The sequence below is a fragment of the Ambystoma mexicanum genome, chromosome 3q, assembly GCF_040938575.1.
Source record: "Ambystoma mexicanum isolate Mex_15411 chromosome 3q, UKY_AmexF1_1, whole genome shotgun sequence".
Lineage (NCBI taxonomy): Eukaryota > Metazoa > Chordata > Amphibia > Caudata > Ambystomatidae > Ambystoma > Ambystoma mexicanum.
In genome coordinates this window covers 180,439,886-180,460,294 of record NC_090926.1, presented here as the reverse complement: position 1 = coordinate 180,460,294, position 20,409 = coordinate 180,439,886, and the positions used below count along the sequence as shown (strand labels likewise).

Here is a 20,409-nt window from a genome sequence, read left to right as displayed (position 1 = left end):
TTTATCTGCTTTCTCATGGCGGCTGTGTATAACTGTGAGTCGAAGGGTGCTTCTCAGACTCCTGTGCTCGGTGGATTCGGCATTGTTAAACAGGTGATTTTCCAACCACAGACCTGTTGTGGTCATATCACCACAGGTGTACAGTTTAGTTTCTCATCCAGTTCCCTCTTCTTGGGAATGCGCTTCACTACGCCGCTCAGGACTCCTTCGAATTCTCAATTCTTGCAGAACTTTAAACATTCTTGGAATCTTCTTTTCCATCAAAGGGATCACTACCTCATTGTTGCCTACTCTTCCAACTTTTCAATGTCTTTCCTGTCTTATGAGATGGTGTTGGAGAACCTAATGCTATTGCAGACATTTGTTAAAAAGTTCTGATAATTTTCTCCTTGATAGAGAGAAGTGCTTCTATAAATATTTCCCTGGTAGTTATGGCACTAGAAGAGCAAGACTCCAATGCAGCCTACCCAGATTTAACCCGCAGATGCAAGAGTGAGGTGTCACCCTGGGCTAAGGTGTGACACCAGGGCGCAGTTCCAAATCGATCGTCATCCCAACCAGGGATTGCAACTCTGACCCCATCAGTCCAATCGGCTGTCTCCTGGTAGAGAGTTGCGATCTGATGAGGTCCCGGCTGCCTGTGCCCGCCTCCTAGGGCCCCCAACATGAGATGGACTCTGCTGCCACTCCACTTAACCGAGGCCATTGCTTCAGGCTTGCAACCCTCAGCAGCTGCCCCTGCTAGGTTCCAAGAGTGCCTCTGCTGTTGTCACTGTAGAAAGGAAGTTCCACTATGCCATTTATGATCACTGCCTCCTGACGGTGGGACCCGTGAAGATCTTCCTATAATTATTCCACTTCACAAATCTCACTGCATGCTTTCTCAGTGCTGCAGCATCTTTTTGAGAGTGTGTAGGATCCTTACCAAAGTCGTAGATGTATGTTTATCCAAACCTTCAAGAAGGCTGAGTTGCGCTTAAGCAGCACTCCCTCCCCAGTCATGGTCACCCTCTTACCCAATTCTTTAATGGTATTTTTTATGGAGGTTAAAGACAGTTTATGAACATTCATCCAACAAGGTTTTTCCAATTTCTTTTTAAACGTGTGATAAGCATCTTTAAAAAGAACATTTGAATTATTGACTTGCATTTTTTCCAAAAACACTATCTTGGTATCCTGTACGTTTCATACGTGTAAAAAATAATTATGCTGATGTTCAGTCACCATGCGATTGTGGGAAATGAAGTATCAAAAATAAACTATTTCAATTGAGGAATAGGTCTTGAAACATCAATCATTCTTTGATGCTATATGGGAACTTGTATAGACAAACATTTTCAAAAGTGAAATTTACCCAAACGTACTGTTCACCAGATTTATTTTAATATGACTAGTCTGTAAATGATACTGCAACCGTTGACTTGTACACTTACTCTGACACTAATTCTGTATATGGGTAAGGACTTTGCTAGAAGGGTGACTTGGAGATTACAACATTTTGCATTTCCTTCTGTATTTGAGGCCCTAGATTTAGTGGAAATCTTTGGGACGTGATTTTGCACATTTTCATTTTCATCCCATCATTTAATGTAGTCCCCATCAATTACTTTTTTATCTTCTAGTTTTCCCAGGAAGCTTTTCAAGCCATAATACTCCCAAAATCGTTGAGCATTTTGATGATAATTCACAGGTAGGTTTGCTTTCTAGATGATGAGGATCCAAATATGACTGACTCTTGAGGTCCACATTTACCTTTTTTCCTCCAATCTGTTGATAAAGCATAATTCCTAATTCATAAAAGTGGTGATACATCAGATTCCACTAAATGGAAGGGGTTTTGGGCAGCATTTGGGCTTCCCTATGTGGGGTTCCCCTTTACTCTGAAATTGTGCAAACCTCAGTTTTATTTTTTTCAACTATTTTGCAAACATGGTATCTCTGGAAAGACACTTGCCAGTGGATATTGACCATGTTCAAATGTGTAAAGCAACCGTAAAGTGAAAAATCAGCAAAATAGAAGTGTTCTTATTCTTTTAAATCGTGATTGCACATTTTACAGTGGCATAACTTTTTGCATTGCTACTTTTGTGGTAGTGCGCATACTTTAAGAATAAAGGCATTAATGAAGTATTAGTGTTATTTTGGCAATAGTATTTATTTTGCAGTTGCCAATGCTGCTTTTGAAAGGTTTTGTTTAATAAAGTGCAATTTCTTTAATTGTAGTCGCTATCGCCCCAAATGGAGCATTGCAGTTTGCTAGCCCTGGTGCGGACGGAATGCAGGGTTTACAAGCATTAACAATGACCAATCCTGGTGCGACTCAGGCTGGAACAACAATATTACAGTATGCACAGACATCTGATGGGCAGCAGATACTTGTACCTAGTAACCAGGTTGTTGTACAAAGTAAGTATATATCATATTAATGCAATGTGAGATGCTCTGCTGGGATTCTGTATTTTTGAGGTGTGCTTGCACTGAAGTTTGGGGATATCATGTAAGCAGGAAACAGTCCTTAGCTGAGTTAACTGCAATAGAAAACAATTCAAATGCAACTGCTGTTTAACTGCTCCATGTTGCTATTCAACAAATAAGTTGGTTTTATTTTTCCAATCTGGAGCAGCCTTGCATGATTTAAGGAACATTATTAAAAAAAAAAGTGTGATGGTCACAAATGGAAATCTAAACTCCTACTTCTAAAACCATGAAGTTGTGTAGTTCACATATTAGGCTTGACTTCAGAACGTCTTGTGTTTAGAATGAATCAGTGCTTTTTAATGTGTTTTCATGGCTTGTTTTACCAAAAGGCCCTGGAATGCCTTTGTTTTCTGATTGATTTGCTGCGCAGTACTTTTGTGTCATTTTAGGTACATTTTAAGACCTCGATGGCAATGTCCCAAAGCTCTGTTTATTATTATCTTTACTTAATGATACTGGAGACATCCTTCTTTTTCCAAATTATATATTGAAAATCCATCTTTGCTGCCCCCTTGAAAAGATAGGATGATGAGACATTTGGCCTATCACAATTATTGTGTATTCAATTGTTTCTTGTAATTCCTGCTCATGACTAGGATAATGAAAACAAATATATATATATATATATATATATATATTTGGCTAAATAAACATCCCTAAGTGATTTGAGGAAAACTATAAGCATTTACTTTTTTTCTTTAACTTGTTTGGCCTCAGTATAGTATTGGAAGGTCTTTAGATTAACTGAGGCCAACAGGAAGGTAAGCCCGAAGCTGCTACATTGCAAATTAGTCTTTTACATAGAGGGCAACACACATAACTTGTTTTGCTCTCTTTCAGCTGCCTCTGGGGATATGCAGGCCTACCAGATTCGCACCCCCTCAACTACTACCTCCCTTCCACAGACAGTAGTGATGACCTCACCTGTCTCCCTTGCTTCTCCAACTACCAAGACTGATGACCCACAATTAAAACGAGAAATACGGCTGATGAAAAACAGGTATTTTGCTGTCTTTGTGCTCTGTAATATAACATTTTGAAACTTTAAAAATGCCATGTAAGCATTTTGTATAACCTTTCTGCCATTTCATCTTGAAATTACCCATATTGTTTTATTATTTTACAGATTGTTAACATGTTGCTCTTCCTGGTGGCTAACTCATTAGTGATTGTTGTATAGGGTTATCAACATTTATCTATTTTCGATCCCCCAAATGCTTTTAATAGTGGGTAGCTGCTGTTCTTGAAATATTGTCTGGTTTTGTCTGTGGAGCAGAAAGGTGTAATTTTACAAATGGTTTGACCTGCACTTTAACCATTCACAAGGTATTATTCTACAGAAGCTCATCAGATCCTCAACATATCCATAGGCTGAAATGCTTCCCAGTTATTAGGAGGATCTCAGATCTTTTTATTAACAGTCCTATTTGTCCAGTTATTTTCGGACTCTTGAGAGTTTAATATGATGATGCCCCTATTAAATGTTGAGCTCCGCTTTAAATACATTATTTAGCATCTATATGCAACACTACAGGCCACATATGAATTTAAATGGGATACCAAACTGCATAACTATTTTCACAAGCTAGTCTTTTTTTTCCATATTAAAAGCCATTGAAAGAAACATTTTTGGTTGAGTTTTCCTCGTGTCTGATCAAGATTGTGCAACCTTGTCAGATGTGCTCTTACACATCATTTAGGTAATTTGCCATGTATTTGTTCTTTCTCTGGTAGTGTATCATACAATATATTTGTTAAGAGCTAATTATTTGCTTATTACGATCTTAAAATGTTCAAGCCTTCAAAAATCTGCACGTTTGGTTCACAGGTCCCACTTCAGAGTATTGCATTTGAGATCAAAAATATTTGTGAATGTAATGTTCTCTATAGAAAAGTGGTAAAACTACTTTCTTCTTCAGCTATTGTCTCCCTGTGGCAAGAATTGGCAACCTGTCTCACATACTTGAACCATCTTCAGTAGGTTTTCAAAGAGTTGCTGCCGGCCACTAGCCTTACCCTTTGAGCTGTAGCAATGTTCTATGTTACTTCTGCCTCCAGCAGACTAACTTGCTAAGAAGCCAGTGAAGAGGTTAGAGGAATTGTCCACTTATTCAAATCCATTGTTCAGCAAATGAGTGGCACATGAACCCAAATTGTTTGATATAAATAAGTGACTTATTTCTAAGTGTGGTTCTCCTGCATTGTTAGGTTTTCTAGATTCATATGCACTAGTAGTCACAATAGTCAGACTGAGAATTTTATTTGAGATTTGCATTTCCCTTTATTATCCCATCCTGTCTGGCTCTGGTTTTGTACATTTTCATCCACGACAGGATGGGACACTACACCCTTACCATGGTGGGCTTTTGAGTCTTTTGAATACAGTCAATGTTCTAGCAGTGGAAGAATATCAATTTCAGAGAACCACCGTTACAGGGAATTAACATATCTTTCTCCAGAACTGAAGATTTTGTATCGCTCCACATGTTTTGATTAAAGTAGCAATCAATAATTATCAAGATGGTAGAATTGGACAATTGCGACAAACACCATTAACCCTATCTATGGCAAATACCACAAAGGTGAGACCGAGCATGGTGCTGTCTGCATCCATGCTTTGTTGGATGATTGTGAAAGAAGACGCTGGCCTGAAGTGCAGAAGACTTGAAGCACCTAGGCTGATGGAATTGCATACAGGCCACCCTCTGAGGCACAGCAACTGCATTGAATAGCATCTGCTGTCCCCTGGAGGTAGCATAAAGGCTTACAAAGGTAACACACGATCACCAGACTTGCGACAGGACTGTGAGAAGTTGGGCACCCCTCAATGTGGAAAACTGAGTCAGAATCAACAGGTTGAGCCAGAGATAAATAAAAGATAGATCTAACCTGGGTGCCATAGTGCAACAGGAGGCCATGGAGCAGTGAAGACAGCACACATAGCAAAGCATTGAAATAGTTATATCTTTATGGGCAAGCCGCAACATCGGGCTCATGAAATCAGTGGTGAATTTGGAAGGGGCCCTCCTGCTGGCAAATTTCAGCTGAGCTTGCAAGGGAGGGACGACCTACACAACTGTATGTGCACTTAGCTGGCTTACATCTAGACTGCTGACCATAGGTGGCAGCCATACTGCAAAGAGTTACACCGATCATACGCAAAAGATTTTGTTGGGACACTGCAAACATTACATGAGCTATACTTCTCTCTGCCACTGTAAACTATGCATGTGTGCCAGGTCCCATTTTCAAAACTCACAGAAGCTGCTATTCCCCACTAACCCCCTTATGGCATGCTGTCTAACACTTTTTCACAGTGACAGGGGAAAAGGGAAGTGGCTAAAATAAAAACTCTGTGGAATCTTTTCCTGCTGAGATTCTTCACAACAAACCTGTCAGATGCACACCTTTTCTGTAAATTCAGCACTTCTAATCTGCACTCGGCTCCCCACTTCACAACACCAGCTCCACCCCTTACCCGAGTCTCTCCACTGAAGTGCCTGGAGACAACTTGGACTGTAATGTATATCCACAATCAACTTGAATGCTGCTGTCGTTCTTTCCTTGAAGAAACCGGATTCTGAGCTGCTACTACTTGAAATTAACTTCCTAACTAAACATTAACTGAACAAAGTCTTTTTTGTGTGTTTTAAACATTTTATTAACGTTTTACATAACTTAGACATACACTAATAATAGCCATTGAAACCTCACTATGTGCAGTCTGGATTCCAACCTCCCTCCACACACCAGCCCATACCAGTCTCGTTATTATTTACAGACAACAATAGTTGCACGTTGCCACTATGTCTACATTAAAACCTCTGTAAGAGTTAGTGAACTGGGTACCTGGCCTGGGTCTTAGTGTATTCCGAGGCAAACAGTTCTTGGAGCAAAGTCCTCCAGGATTCCAGAACCACATTATTCTTGCTGGACCCTTAAGAGCTGCTTCATGCCAAGCCTGAGTTTCTTCGTGCAACCATTTCTGAAGATCTCCCCACCACTCTCACACCACCAGACTTTTACTTGACTTCCAGCGCATTGCTATCCTGCATTTCGCTAGTATATATGTGAGGTCTTTCAGGTTGTTAACATGTTTCGTATGGTGTGGCCGTGGGAATAACCCCAGCAAGTATACAGTAGGGGACCCTATATCTAGCGTTAAATCTGCTCTTGCTAGCCATTGTGCTATGTCTCTCCAGTATTGTTGAATTACGCTACATGCCCAGAACACGTGCATCACGTCTGTCTTGATCAGACCACATCTTGGGCAACTTTGCATTGGAGCATTATGAAACCTTGCAATTCTACAGTGGGGGTCAGTTAAACTCTGGCGGTTATGTATAGTTGTAGTAACTGGAATCTAGCATTTCTGGATACTATTTTGTGGTATGTTAGTACTCTGCCCCACTCTGAATCTGACATTGGCTTATGCAGTTACTCCTCCCAGTGTTGGTGGGTCAATGCCATCTCATCCCCTTTTTGCCCCTCAATCAGCTCTTATATTCTCGATACTGCGTGTCCTCCCTCCGCTATGTCAGTGTTTCTATCGTTTCAACTTGCGTAAGTTCTTCATTCCCCACTGACCATATGTTTCAGTTGTACAAGGAAAGCGGCATGCAGCAAATGTTGGTCCGCGTGCAGCCCCGTCTCTACTGCAAGTGTTCCAAATTCCACTGGTCTAATCTCCTTTGATAGATCTCCAATTTTCGCAACCCCCTGGGGCTCCCAGTACTTTGCCACCTTTAGCCTAGCTTGCTTATCTGCCCGCAACGACACCATTGGGATTTGGGGGGAGTAGGGTGACTTGCTGCCCAGCAGGCTGCACACTCTCGTCCATATTTCTTTGCCTAGTGCCAAGAGATGGGAGGGGGGGTCTACTGGATGCTTTGTGTTTATCCTTATTACCTCCTTCAAGAAGAAGGGAGTGCACACTGGCCATAACAGGGGTTTGTCTTGTGTTTGTTCATCCGGCAGCCAGCCTGTGACAAACTGCAATTGGCTTGCCACAAAGTACACTTCGAAGTCGGGGACTTTGATCCCACCCTGGTCATAAGGCTTCTGTAATTTTGTGAGTGCAACCCTGCATCTGGTGTTACGCCATAGAAACCCCTGACACATGGCATCTAGTTTCTTAAAGTAGTGAAGGAACCTGGGAAGAACAACCATCTTGAGTAGCACAGGTCTCCGCATGAGCGAGCGTGACAACCTAGCCCAGAAGTCAGACTTAGTCAGCTGCTTTTTGCGTGTTGTGCGTGGGTTCCATTTGGGGTCATAATAGATGTCAACTCCTAGATACCTCAACATGTCTCTCTCCCACAGTATTGGAAGCTCTGGGAGAGTCTGCACCGGCCTCCCACTGTATCCTGCTAGGGGGAACAAGCACAATTTTTTTCTTGCTCACTTTAATGCCTGACAAATCTGCATAGCGCTCCAGTATGTAGTGTACGTTAGTCTCAGGGAGTTGTAGGTATAACAGCATGTTGTCCGCATATAGGGAAATAAAATTCCACTCACCATGTGTGTCTGACCGCCTCCCAATATTTCTTCCTCAAGTATACCGCTAGGGGTTCTAAAGCGAGTATAAACAGCATAGGTGACCAAGGGCAACCCTGTCTCATCCCCCTTCTCTAACTCGCTTTGCTCCGATATCTGCTTCCCCATTTTCACCCTCGCCCCAAGCTTACTATACAGCAGCCATGGCCATTTTATATATGTAGGTCCCATTCCAAAGGTACTCGATGTAGCCAAGAGCCATGGCCATCGAACCGAGTCACATGCTTTGACCGCGTCCTGTGAAGCTACTACATACGGGCCACCGCTGGCCATGGTGTAGTTGATAACCTGATGTAGCCTGCTTAAGTTCGGAGTAATATTTCTATTTGGGACATATCCCGTTTCGTCTGAGTATCAGTTTGTCTATAACCTTTTTAAGACTTTTGGCCAGTAGGGTAGTGAGTATCTTCCCATCCTGATTAGGTAGTGATAATGGCCTATCTGAGCCGCAATCTGTCGGGCTTATTTGGCTTTAGGAAGGGTATTATGAGGGATTCTCACAGAGACATTGGCAGTATATCTACATTAAATGCTTCCTGGAGCATCGTTAGCAGAGGGGGCGTAACGTCTGCTATGTATTTGTTGCAAAACTCACTGGGTAGACCATCCGTTCCCGGCGTCTTGCCAGTCGGGAGCTCTTTGATAGTGGTTACAAGTTCTTCCCGGGTGATGGGATCCTCCAGCTGTTCAACCTCCTCAGAGTTCAATTCAGGCAAGTCTAACTGCGCCAGTGCCTCTGCAATCTCAGATTGCTGTGCTTCAGATGTCTAAGTGTATAGTTTATTGTAAAAATCAAAGAAGCACCTATTGATGCCTTCTTGTGTCATACACTTCCTTTCCTCCAGCCCACTGATTGACCTTATCGTTTCGCGTTTGGATTCATTTTTATATAGCTAGGCAAGCAGCCGTCCTGGCTCATCTCCCTCCATGTGTTGCCTTTCCATATATTGTGCATGATTTAGTACAGCCAGTCTATACCAGATCTTCAGGCATTCCTGTTTCAGACACATTGCCTGTCGGCTTGGGCTTCCATCATGCTCTCCTCCCTGTCTATGCTCTCCAATGCGGCCTCTGTGATAGTCAGATCTTTTTCTATGGCAGCCCACACCCCCCCGCCCCCGCTTCCGAGATCGCAGGTGCTCTAATCACCACCTTAAAGGCTTCCCACACTATCCCTGCAGATGCCACAATACCTACATTGTGTTTTAAAATAGTCTTTGATGTCCACTGGGATGCGCTCCCAGAATGTCTCGTCCTTCAGCGATTCACCCCGAAGCTTCCAAGTGGGTATGCATGCTTTGGGAGGGAGTACCCGCCATGTAACTATTAGTGCTGTGCGGTCCGATCATACTCTCTCCTTGTTGTCTGCCTTTATAAACTCCCCTAGTGATTCCTCACCCGTAAAGATGTAGTCTATTCTAGTGGATAGGACATGTAGAGCTTAATAGTGTATCGAATCGATGTGCTTGGGGGTGCAAGTCTCTCCAGACATCAAATAAGTCAAACGCTTGTAGCAAGGTGTTAAGGGATTTGGCCGCAAGGGCTGGTTGTGTAATTTTGTTATCCGATCTGCTAATTTGGGTTTTACCTTAAAATCCAAATCCCTCCCCATATAAGTGTGCCGCTCCTGTGCGCACCTATATTTGAGTATAAAGAGCGGAAGTAAGCAGCAGCATCATGATTTGGAGCGTATGTATTTATGATGTGCATCTCTCTCCCTTCCAGGAAGCCTTGAACTGATCCCATTCTGCCTTCTTTGTCCCTAACCGTTTTGAGGATCCGAAAGGGTACCAACGGTGCAACCCATATCAGCACCCCTCTGGCATGCGCTGAGTACGATATGAAGAGCCCAGGGTTTCCCTAGACCATTTCCTGGCCAACACAGACAGCTTGTTGTCTGTAAGGTGCGTTTCATGCAGAAGTGCTGTCAATTTTTTGACGGCGCAATTATGTCATTACTCTGTTCAGTTTAATGTAACTAAGCCCACAGACGTTCCATGAGGCTATTTTAAGTTCTTCCACCTTTGGCTTCTGCTTTGTCTTGATAGTCTTATGCTCCGCTCTTGCGCGTGCCAAGTGACCTTATAGGCTGGCCCACAACTGTTCCCTTTTACTCCCCCCCCCCCCCAAACTCCTCCCCAACAATTGCCCAGCTCAGTACCTTGTGCTCAGGCATTCCTGCCTCTCTCTCCAGCCCCCTGTTGTCCTTCCTTCGGTGGCCGGAGTACAGCGGGTGGATACAGAACTGCTAGTATCCAAACACAAAACTTGTCTTGGATGGAAGGGTGTTCCTGCACAACGTGCTCCCTGGCTTTAGGGAATCACTCGTTTTGCTCCTGTTAGTCAATAATGGGCTGATGTAAGGGAATCCCCAGAACGTCACATGCTTATCTTGCGCAGTTACTGCACGGGTTCCTGCGCTTCTAATGCCGCTTGCGTGTCATTTCGTACTTGCATCTGCAGGGTCCACCGGTTTGTCTACAACACTTGTTGGCAGGTTCCCTGTCTTTATAATTTAAGATCCAGGCTATAATTGGCCGCGGCGGGACTCCTGGCAGCGGCTTCCTCCCCAGGAACCTATGAGCCCGCTCCACTGTAAATCCTTGTGTGAGGGTGCGTCTATTTTAGTTTCCATGGCCACTTTCAAAACTGCAATGGCTGCCAGAATCTGCTGGTTCCCGCTCAACTGTTCTAATTCTTCTATTTCTTCTCGCGTCATTTCCGGACTAGCTGTAGTTCATCCTGTGTGTGTTGGTGTCGCAAACTTTTACTTTTATTCTTTTGCACTTTGGCCGCCATGTGTGCCACCCAGATAGTGTCCGTAAATGCTCTGCCTAGGGGGTATTGTTGACACCGGACCCTTGTGTGTTGGTCAGTCCAAGGCACCGTGAGTATGATGTATAGCCATATCGTCCCAGATGTTGGCTATTTATGCCTCATCATGGGTGATTATCTTACTGCATGGCAGTCTTTTGTGACGGGTACTCCTGTGTGCTGAGGCCTGGGGACTGGTACACTACGCCTTATTCCTTTGTTGCGTCTTTGTTGTTTGTAGCCTGCCTTAAGGCTGGAGAGCGTGCTGTGCACAAGCTTAGTACTTTAGGCCCTTCCGGCATTATGGCGATATGGCTTACTATCACTGTGGTCTGTCTTTCTGTGAGGCGCCCTCGACCCTCCATTCTGGTGCAGACCAGCGCCTGCTGTAGCTGTGTTGTACTATCTTGCTACCCACCCGTCTCGAGAGTAGAGTGGTTCTGTTGTGGAGTTCTTATGCCAGCCCGCTGCACCGACCCCCAGCTGTAGTCCAGGCCCAGGATTATTGTATGCCACTCATATTGCCCCATAGCAATCCACAGGGGTGCCTTTTGCCTCAGTTGGCTTCACACACCCACCAGGGTAAAACGCACCTTTTTCTTTACCTTCTTGGGCCCCCTCGCGTGAGCCTGCAAAATGTACTTAGTGGTTTAAACTAGTGCACAGCCTCCTGCTCAGGACGTTATTGAACCATTTTACCACCGTGCACACTATTGCTGCCACTGTTCATCCATGTCAGGAGTTAATCATGAGTATGGCGAGTTATGGCTGTCTCACTGCTCGTGCCACCACATGGTCCCCGGCTCCTGGGTCTGCCCTGGCTGTGCGGTCTCGCACCCCCATCCTCAGAGGGACACACGATGCCCCAAACCTCCTGTCGGGCTTGCTCCGTGTGCCGACTGTTGTGGTGTTGCACACGGGGGTGGAGGGGAGCGAGTTCCCGACTGATGGCGCATTGTGCAACCCGGCCCCGGCAGGGGGAGGCTGATGTCTCTGCTGCTCCTCTGTGTTCTCTGCTCCCAGCTGTGTTTGCCTACATGGCTCCCAAGTCGTGAAGTCAGCGGTCAGTCCTCAATGCAGAGTACCGTCATCCCGCTATCTCTGTGACCGGTTGCTGGCATCCTCCTCCCAACTGCCACAAAAATGCTTGCTTGTTACTTCCCTTGTTGCTAGCTCTTTACGGTTGGGTCGGCATTGGCCACCGCATCAGCCTCTATCGCCATATTGATTGCGAGCACCCGCCTCCTCGTCCGATGTTCCACGGCTCTGTTCTTCTTTGCACAGGGTCAGTTGCTGTCACAATTCCACCCACTCATTCCACAGGCATTCACTGCCTGTTCGCTTTACTTTCAGCCGAAGAGGATGAGAAATTATGCCCTTTCAACATAGATCTTTCTGGATCATTCAGAAGCCTTGCGGGACACATCCTCACTGCATGGCTTCTTGGCCACGCCCGCACTGAATTAAGTCTTTATTTTCCTTCTTTCTCCGTTTTAACTAATAAATCTGGGAAAGAAAAGTATTTACATAGGAGGCTTGAACTTTTCTTCTTAAAGTTATACAGTTTTGTTGCCTACAATACTCTGCTGCACGACTAGTACGAGATGATGGTAACGCTGCAGACATTACTATAGATACCCTCCTTCCGGAACAGGGAACGATGTGCATGTCACGTCCGCAGGTCCTTTCCTTAAAAGGTGCTTCCTCATATGCCTGCTATCCGCTGAAGTACGTTTACCGCGCTACAAGGTTAATTGCTAAATATCCTTACCTTTATCAGCTGCACAGCGTGCTTACTACACAAAGCCAAGTACTACTGTTCCTCCTTTTTCCTATGATCAGTTGCTAACTAGGTTTCTTGTGTAAACATATAGTTCAAAGGTTATTAAATACAAAGTGTTATTAAATTGGGATAAGTGGCTTTAACTCTATTGAAATATAAACTACTCTGAAAGCTCCCACCAGACAAACTTCTTTGTAAGAACAGTCTGTCTGAAACCCTGGTATATGTACTCCATTTATGGGTTTTTCTTATTCTTTCCAATTTCTTGTAACAGGAGGACCTTGGATCATTGGTCGAAGTATACAAAATGTAGTAGTGGAACTATGTTCCCTGCTGACCTGATGCAATCCAAACCCTCAAACAAACACACCTGCAGTTTAAGGGAATGTTCAGTGCACTGCAAGTTTCAACTTCTTCCTACACCTTTATTTTAAAACTAAACCATTCCAGAACGGTTTCTTTTTAAAATAGAAGCATAGGAACAGTAAATCCATTTATAAGAAGTAGAGGAGCGCAACTGCTCCCTCCCACTTCGACCAGTACCTTAAATAAGATGCTTTCGAATGGATTGTGTCCTCCCACGTATTCCTCATCGTTGACGCTTGTTGTCCAGCTTCAGCTGCTTCGGAAAAGAATGTTGGCAGAGGGCGCTGTGCGTTGATGTCCCTTGAAGGCCTCGGAAACTGAAGGTAGGAACAATCCCTAAAAAAATGTGGGGGCGACTCTCCTTGGATTAAGAAGGCCAAGCGATCCAGCTCAAGGAGTAGCTCACACCACTCTTTGTCCTCGAAGAGAAGGCACAGAAGCTCGCCTTCGTCGGTGGACGTTACCCCCCAATAGAGTTGCTTGCCCTAGTAAGAAGTCCACTCCGGCCGAGTGGGAAGCCTTCAAGGCTGAGATACTAAAGATTACTGAGAAACAAAAAAGCCATGCTCCTACCGAGCCTTCAAAAGAAGCCAGAAAGGAAAGGTCTGGTCTGAAATCCTGTGCGCGCTCGAGCCTGGGAAAAAGGCCTGATCCACATCATGCGCCTTTGAGACCTCGAACTGATGTTTCATCTAAGGATCATACCAAACACAACGCCTTTGACACTCACCCGGCCCTCAACGTCGACATCGGAGCCTTCAACGCCAGCCGCGCCATACTTGCCAGCTGTGCCGGTAGTGCTGAACGCCCCTCCTAAACCTGCGCCGATAAAGAAAGCATTGACGGCTTCAACGTCGAAGCCTACTATTACAAAACCAGACAAGATATATGCTCTACTTTCTAAAAAAGGATTTCTTTAAATCTCCTACTTCAATTTTTGAAGAAGAGGAGCGTTCGGATGATGAAGCCCCATTTTGCTTACAGTACGGTACACCCAATGTACCAGAGAGTTTTTATCTCTGAAGAGTCCAGAATGAAGGACCTGTATGACAACTTGCAAACAGCAAGTGGTGTAGATACTTCGGCCGAACTTGAATTTGGAAAACCAGAGGCTGGGGAGCATGCGGATGCATCCTACAGGCAGCTGATGTCGAAAGTGGTGCAATACATGGGTTGAAGTAGGCCCACATTGCCTTTGCAAGACGACCTCAATGACATTCTGGACAAGGGTCCACAATCTGATCCTATTTTACCTTTTTCATATGGCATTCCAGAAAAGGGTGGCTTGGAACTGGGAGGCTCCGGAGTCCAATCCGGCAGTTGACAAGAACTTGACAAAAAAAAATACTGCCCTGCCAGTAGTGACCTTGACTACCTGTCAAAACACCCCACTCCAGAGAGTCTGGTGATGCAGGTAGCTACTGCTACTTCCAGACAAGCAGTGTACCCTACCATCTCTCCTGATGGGGACGACAAATGCATAGATGGATGGGCAAAGAAGGTATTTTCTGCATGGAGCATGGCACTAAAATCTGCCAACTCCACCTGTATTTCTATGGCGGTGGAGCACATTCCCGAAGGGGATGGAAAAGACGGCTTGGCTTAGCTATTGTTAGAGGTGGCAAAGACACCATGTGCTAGTCTCTTCAATCGGGTTTGGGTTCTGCGGTAGCATAGGCAGATCCATGACTACTAGCACCGTTATGCGCAGATTTGCGTGGTTGAGAAAGTCTGGTTTTGCATCCGATGTACAATCTAGACTTCTCAACATGCCTTTTGACGGGTCTCATCTTTTTGGCAACAAGGCTGACGAGAGCCTTGAGAAGTTGCAGACCTCAAAGGCGGCAGCCAAATCATTAGGCGCTGCTATTGGGCAACTCAGCCTTTTCGTCCCAGTGGGCAACCTTGGAGAGGTAGATTTGCTACTACGCCTCAGTTGGAAGGGCGAGAGGAATGCCAGAGAAGATTTCCTCATGGTGGACGAGGTAGAGGTACAAAGCTAGCTCAAGCAGCAGCCTCCTTCCAATTGGCCACTGCATCAGGTGCCTCAAAACCACTCTGAGGTCTTGAGTCACAATTCTCCAGTGAGGGGCAGACTGCCTCAGCATCTAGAAGAATGGCAAGACATTACTTCAGATACTTGGGCTCTGGAAACAGTAGCCCATGGTTATTGCCTTCCTTTCTTAAGGAGACCTCAGAACAATCCACCGGGGAACCACTCTTTTAGAATTCCAGATCCGCTCCTTTTGCAGGAAATTTTAACCATGCTAGAGAAAGGTGATACAGAACCAGTGCCTGTAGCAGAGAGGAACAAGCAATGGTACGCGAATTACAGATTACGGAGACCCATCTTGAATATTTGAACACGTTCCTCAGGAATGACCAGTTCAAGATGGCCACACTTTCTCAGCTCCTTCAGGCCCTCCTGCTCCAGGATTGGTTGGTGTCATTGGACCTTCAGGATGCTTATTTTCATCTGCCAATCCATTTTAAGCACAGAAAATACCTGAGGTTCGCAGTTGGCGGTTCTCCTTATCAATTTCGAGTTCTGCCACTCGGGCTGACCTCCGCCCCTAGGGTTTTCACCAAACTGATGGCGGTGGTGGCAGCGAGTCTCGGGAGAAGGGGGATTCACGTCTACCCCTACCTGGACGATTGGCTGATCAGGGCGCATTCTCCCGAACAATCCCGGGATCATCTCAACATCGGTTCTACGTTATTTTGCCGCTGGATTTTTCGTCGCAGGACTTTTCATTGCCGTTTTTTTATCGAAAAAAAACTCGTTTTGTTTTGGGGGGGTGGGGGTTTACCCCCAAGCCCTCTTTTTTTTTTTTTTTTTTTTCTTTTGCTTATTCGCTTTCACCCACAAATATTTATTTAATTTTTAACCCCCCACACCCAAAAAAACCGATGATTTTTTTTTGATAAAATAACCGCGATGAAAAAGTCCCGCGACGAAAAATCCTGCGGCAAAAGAACGGTATACCCTCAACATCACCTGCCACTCTCTTCACAGATTGCGCCTCTCTCTCAATTACAAGAAGTCCCATGTGACACCTTCTCAAAAGCTCCAGTAAATCAGAGCTGTACTAGATGCATCCTTGGGAAAGAGCTTGCCACCCGAGGTGAGGGCTCAAGACATTCATCAGAGGGTGACCAAATTTCAGAGTGGCCACAGTCTACCGGCTTTCGATTCTTTTTTGATGTTGCTCGGCCTCATGGCATCCTGCATTTTTCTGGTGCTAGAGGCCCGCCTGAGAATGAGATCCTTTCAATGGGCTCTAAGAACTCGATGGTCCCAGTTCTCAGGAAAGATGTTGGACCAACTTCAGATTCCAACCAGGGTCTGAGGATCTTCTGTGGTGGGCCTGCAAGGAGAATATCCTGAAAAGAGAAGCTTTTTGGCAAACATCGCTGGAGATTACAGTAGTGACGGACACCTCACTCACAGGGTGAGGAGCCCATGCCAATGATCGTACAGTCAATGGCCGTTGGTCTCCATCGGAGTCCAAACTACATATCAATCTTTTGGAGCTGAGGGCAATCAGACTAGTGTTGAAGGCCTTTCTGTCCTCTGTCCGGGGAAAGAAGGTCCTGATAATGACGGACAACACAGTGGCCATGTACTATCTCAGAGAGATGGTGTAGGGTCACTATAACTGTAGAGAGAGGCAATGCTGCTCTGGTACTGGGCTATTCAAGAAGGGCTCTCGCTATCAGCAGTTCACATAGCCGGGGAGGAGAACACTGCAGCGGACGCTCTGAGCAGGCAGAGCACAGTCTTCCACGAGTGGGAACTAGCTCAGGAAGTCCTTCAAGAGATCTTCACCCTTTGGGGAACCCCTCGAGTAGATCTGTTTGTGACAGAAGTGCGAAAGATATTGCTCCAGTGATTTTCCTTCAAGAGCAGCTCTAGGAGATGCATTCATAGTGGACTGGTGTTTCCACTCCTGCATGCATTTCCTCCAGCCCCATGTAATCAGGAGTTGAGAAGGTTCGGGAACCATATGATCCTAATTGCCCCAGATTGGGCCAGGAGGACATGGTACCCAGACCTTCTGGACATTTCCATCTGTCCTCTGAGGCGTCTTCCACAAAGAGAGGCACTTTTCTCGCAAGAGGAGTGTCGGGTACTCCATCTAGAGGTCAAGACTCTCAACCTTCATGCTTGGTTTCTGAAAGGCTAAGATATAAGGATTGGGACCTCCCGGATGACGTAATGGAGGTGTTGCTTTCGGCTAGGAGGCCAGCAACTAAGTCTTTGTACCACTGCCGTTGGAATAAATTCTGCAACTGGTGCAAGGAAAAGAATGTACATCCTTTTCTATGTAAAACACTGGATGTTGTCTTTCCTTAGCAGACTGGGGCTCCAGATTGGTACCATTAAAGGATACTTGGCAGGGCTGTCCATTTTTAAATGCTCGTCAGAGGAATGTCCCTATCCTTAATCTTGTTTTAAAATTCCTAATGTATGCACCCGTTGAACCTCTGCACACATGTCCTTTAAGGGGATTAACCTTCAAAACCATCCTATTAGTAGCTCTGACATTTGCCAGTCAAGTGAGCGAGTTGCAGGCACTTTCATCCAAGCCTCCCTTTATCATCTTCCACAAGGATAGGCTTGTTTTAAAGGTCAAACCTTCTTTTTTGGGAAAACTCATTTCAGACATTGGATCTGAAAATTATTCTACCTTCTTTCTATCCCCCACCACATCCTGGTAAGGATGAAGAAAGTCTACATAGGTTCGACCCTAGGAGAGCGTTAAGCCTTTACAGTTCAAGAATGTCTAAATTACGAATTGATGACCAACTCTTCATTGGAGGACAATCTGGGTCAGGCTGTTGCCAAACAGACCTTATCTAGATGGATAATTCTGGCAATATCAGAATGTTACAGGCTTGTAGGAAAATACCCTCCTGAAGGTTTAAGAGCTCATTCCACTAGGGGCATGGCTACATCTACAGCCCTTCAAAGGAGCATACCAATTAGAAACATTTGTGAAGCAGCAACATGGTATTCCATCCACACGTTCACTAAGCATTATTGCCTGGATTCTTCCCTTGGTCAGGATGGTACTTTTGGCAAGGCAGTTATTCACTCTGTCCATAAAAAATGTATGAATTATAATTCTGCTCCCTCCTCCAAACCAACTGTTTTGGGAGTCTATCAAAATACTTGAGGACACAATCCATTCGAAGAGCAAGTTACTTACCCCTGGTAAAGTTCTTTCGACTGGATGGTCCTCCCACGTATTCCTAATCGCCCTCCCATCCTACCCCTCAGTAGAATTTCCCGTGCTATTACAGCTTCCGTTCCATCAAGGCTGTGTACAGTCACTCCTGTGTTTACGGGTATCTCTGCTGCAAGAGGATGAAAAACAGAACTGAGGCCAACGGGCACTGCGTGTGCTATATATGCCTTCGATGACATCATCCTTGACGAAGGCCTTTGAGGGACATCGACTCAACGCCATCAACGCACAGCGCCTTCTGCCGAAAAACTTTTCAGAAGCAGCTGAAGATGGACAACAAGTGTCAAAGATGAGGAATAAGTGGGAGGAACATCCAGTCGAAACAACATTACCAGTGGTAAGTAACTTGTTCTTCTCTTTTAAAGCTGCTGATGAAGGGCAGTTTAGAATGTTCTGAACATTCTAAACTTCATGACAGAGATCCTTAACCAATTGCTCTTCTCCATCTTTACTGCCATCTTGGAATGGGATATTGCTATTATTTTAATATGAAAACTAATTAAGGAAAAGTTAAACGTTTTCCACCCAATGGTCCCAAAAATGTCCATTCATCCTGAGAGATCACTTAGCCTCATAACACCCTCAGTACCTAGATCTGACACTAGACCTGAAACAGACACTCGCCGACCTGACCATGTAGTAGGGATAGGCAAATCAGTATGAAAACAAAGGACTTAAAAAAAGAAACATCGGGGCTTAGTGGTATGAGGACAGTTGACAGCGGTGGCATCCTACGCAGCCAGTGCGCTAGCCCCTGAAAGGAGCTCATCCTTTCTTCCATTCGTAAGTTTCTTCTCCCCTGTTTCCTCTGTGGATGGGTCTTCTGTGGTCTTTGGGGTGGGGAGGGAGTGGAGTCTTTCCTCATGTAGCTGCCCCAGCAGCGTTCTGTTTGTCCCCCTTGTGAGCCTATGGTTGGCTTGGTTTTGGCTGTGGCGTTCTTGCTTCTTGCCCCTGGCATTTGGAAATTTTTTCTGCCACTGTGCTCTCCTTCCCGCCTTGGCCTACTTTCGGGTGTGTTTCTTTAGGTTTCAGTTTGTCACCTACAGCGCTCAGACGTCCACTCTTCAGTGTGACCTGGTAGCCTTGTTGCAGTGTTTATTCTCGGCCGTGTAGTTTTCCAGAGGCGCTGTTTCACCTCTCCTCTCTTCCCTCCTTGATTGGTTGACCCGCAATGGAGGTCTATGTGTGTCCTTTCTCCCTGATCCTTCCAAGCCTTTCAAACCGTGACCGCCAAAGAGGTTGCTGTATGAGCCTCAGGAGTTTTGTGCTTTCCTCCGGGGTGGTGGCAGGCTTATATGTGGGCCCTCACTTGCCTGGCTCTCCGTAGCTCCCACGCCAATGCTCCGTCCCTTTGTTTATATTATTGCTGTGTCTCGCCCAGGGCCAATTTTCACAGGTCTCGTCTGCTCTTACTGGGGTGGAGGCTGGGCAGGATCTTCAGAGTTCCTCTTGTCTGTCCCTGCTGGCTTTACTACGCGGCAGCGTTCGCTTCTTCAGTGGCGTGCTGGGTGCCGTTTGGGAGCGGAGGCAGTTGCTCTACTCGGCGATGCTTTCTCCGGCTCCTCTTCTTCCTCATACTACTTGGGTGGTCGCTGCAGCTGCAGGAGGGATGCCCGCTGAGGGCACGCTTCTGCAGTGGCTGGCTTCTCTTCTCTGGGGCGCTCTGTTATTTTCCAGGTATCAGGCACTCCAGGCGCTCCCTTCACTTCCTTGTATGAACGGGCCACATCCTGTCACCAGGAGGTATTTGGGGGCTGTTTGCTTTTCGAGGGCCTGCTGCAGTGGGCATCGCCGGAGAGCGTAAGGATGTGTCCTCACAGCACGGCGGCCATCTTGGAATATAGTTCTTTGTTTGTTTTCTTTCCCACTGTTCTTTGGGTTCACCACTGGAGCTATTGTAATCATGTGTATTTTTCCTGTCCTTAACCACCAGAATGGCGTCAATGCTTTGGTTTAACTTTAGGTTAAACCATACTCCTTTCTTGTGTGTGTTCCTATTTCCAGTGTCATTACAAATCTGTTTCCCCAAACTTAAGTTACTGTGCCTCTGTGTTAAGTGAAAACCGTTATCTCCAGCTGACTCAGTCCCTCCACCTTTCTATGCCAACCCGAGGCGCTTCACTATCTATTCCCGTTGACCCTGTGATATGATTTCTTGTC

At 45.5% G+C, this 20,409-nt stretch overlaps 1 protein-coding gene across 10 annotated transcripts in view; it reads left to right on the top strand.

Annotated features, from left to right (window-relative positions):
- ATF1 (activating transcription factor 1) overlaps positions 1 to 20,409 on the top strand; it is a 935,797-nt gene that overhangs the window by 837,510 nt on the left and 77,878 nt on the right. For all 10 annotated transcript variants that reach the window (XM_069653441.1, XM_069653442.1, XM_069653439.1 and 7 more), the window contains 2 exons: positions 2,224 to 2,406; positions 3,319 to 3,478. In XM_069653441.1, coding sequence (XP_069509542.1) covers positions 2,224 to 2,406; positions 3,319 to 3,478 — 343 coding nt within the window. The remainder of the gene's footprint in view (positions 1 to 2,223; positions 2,407 to 3,318; positions 3,479 to 20,409) is intronic.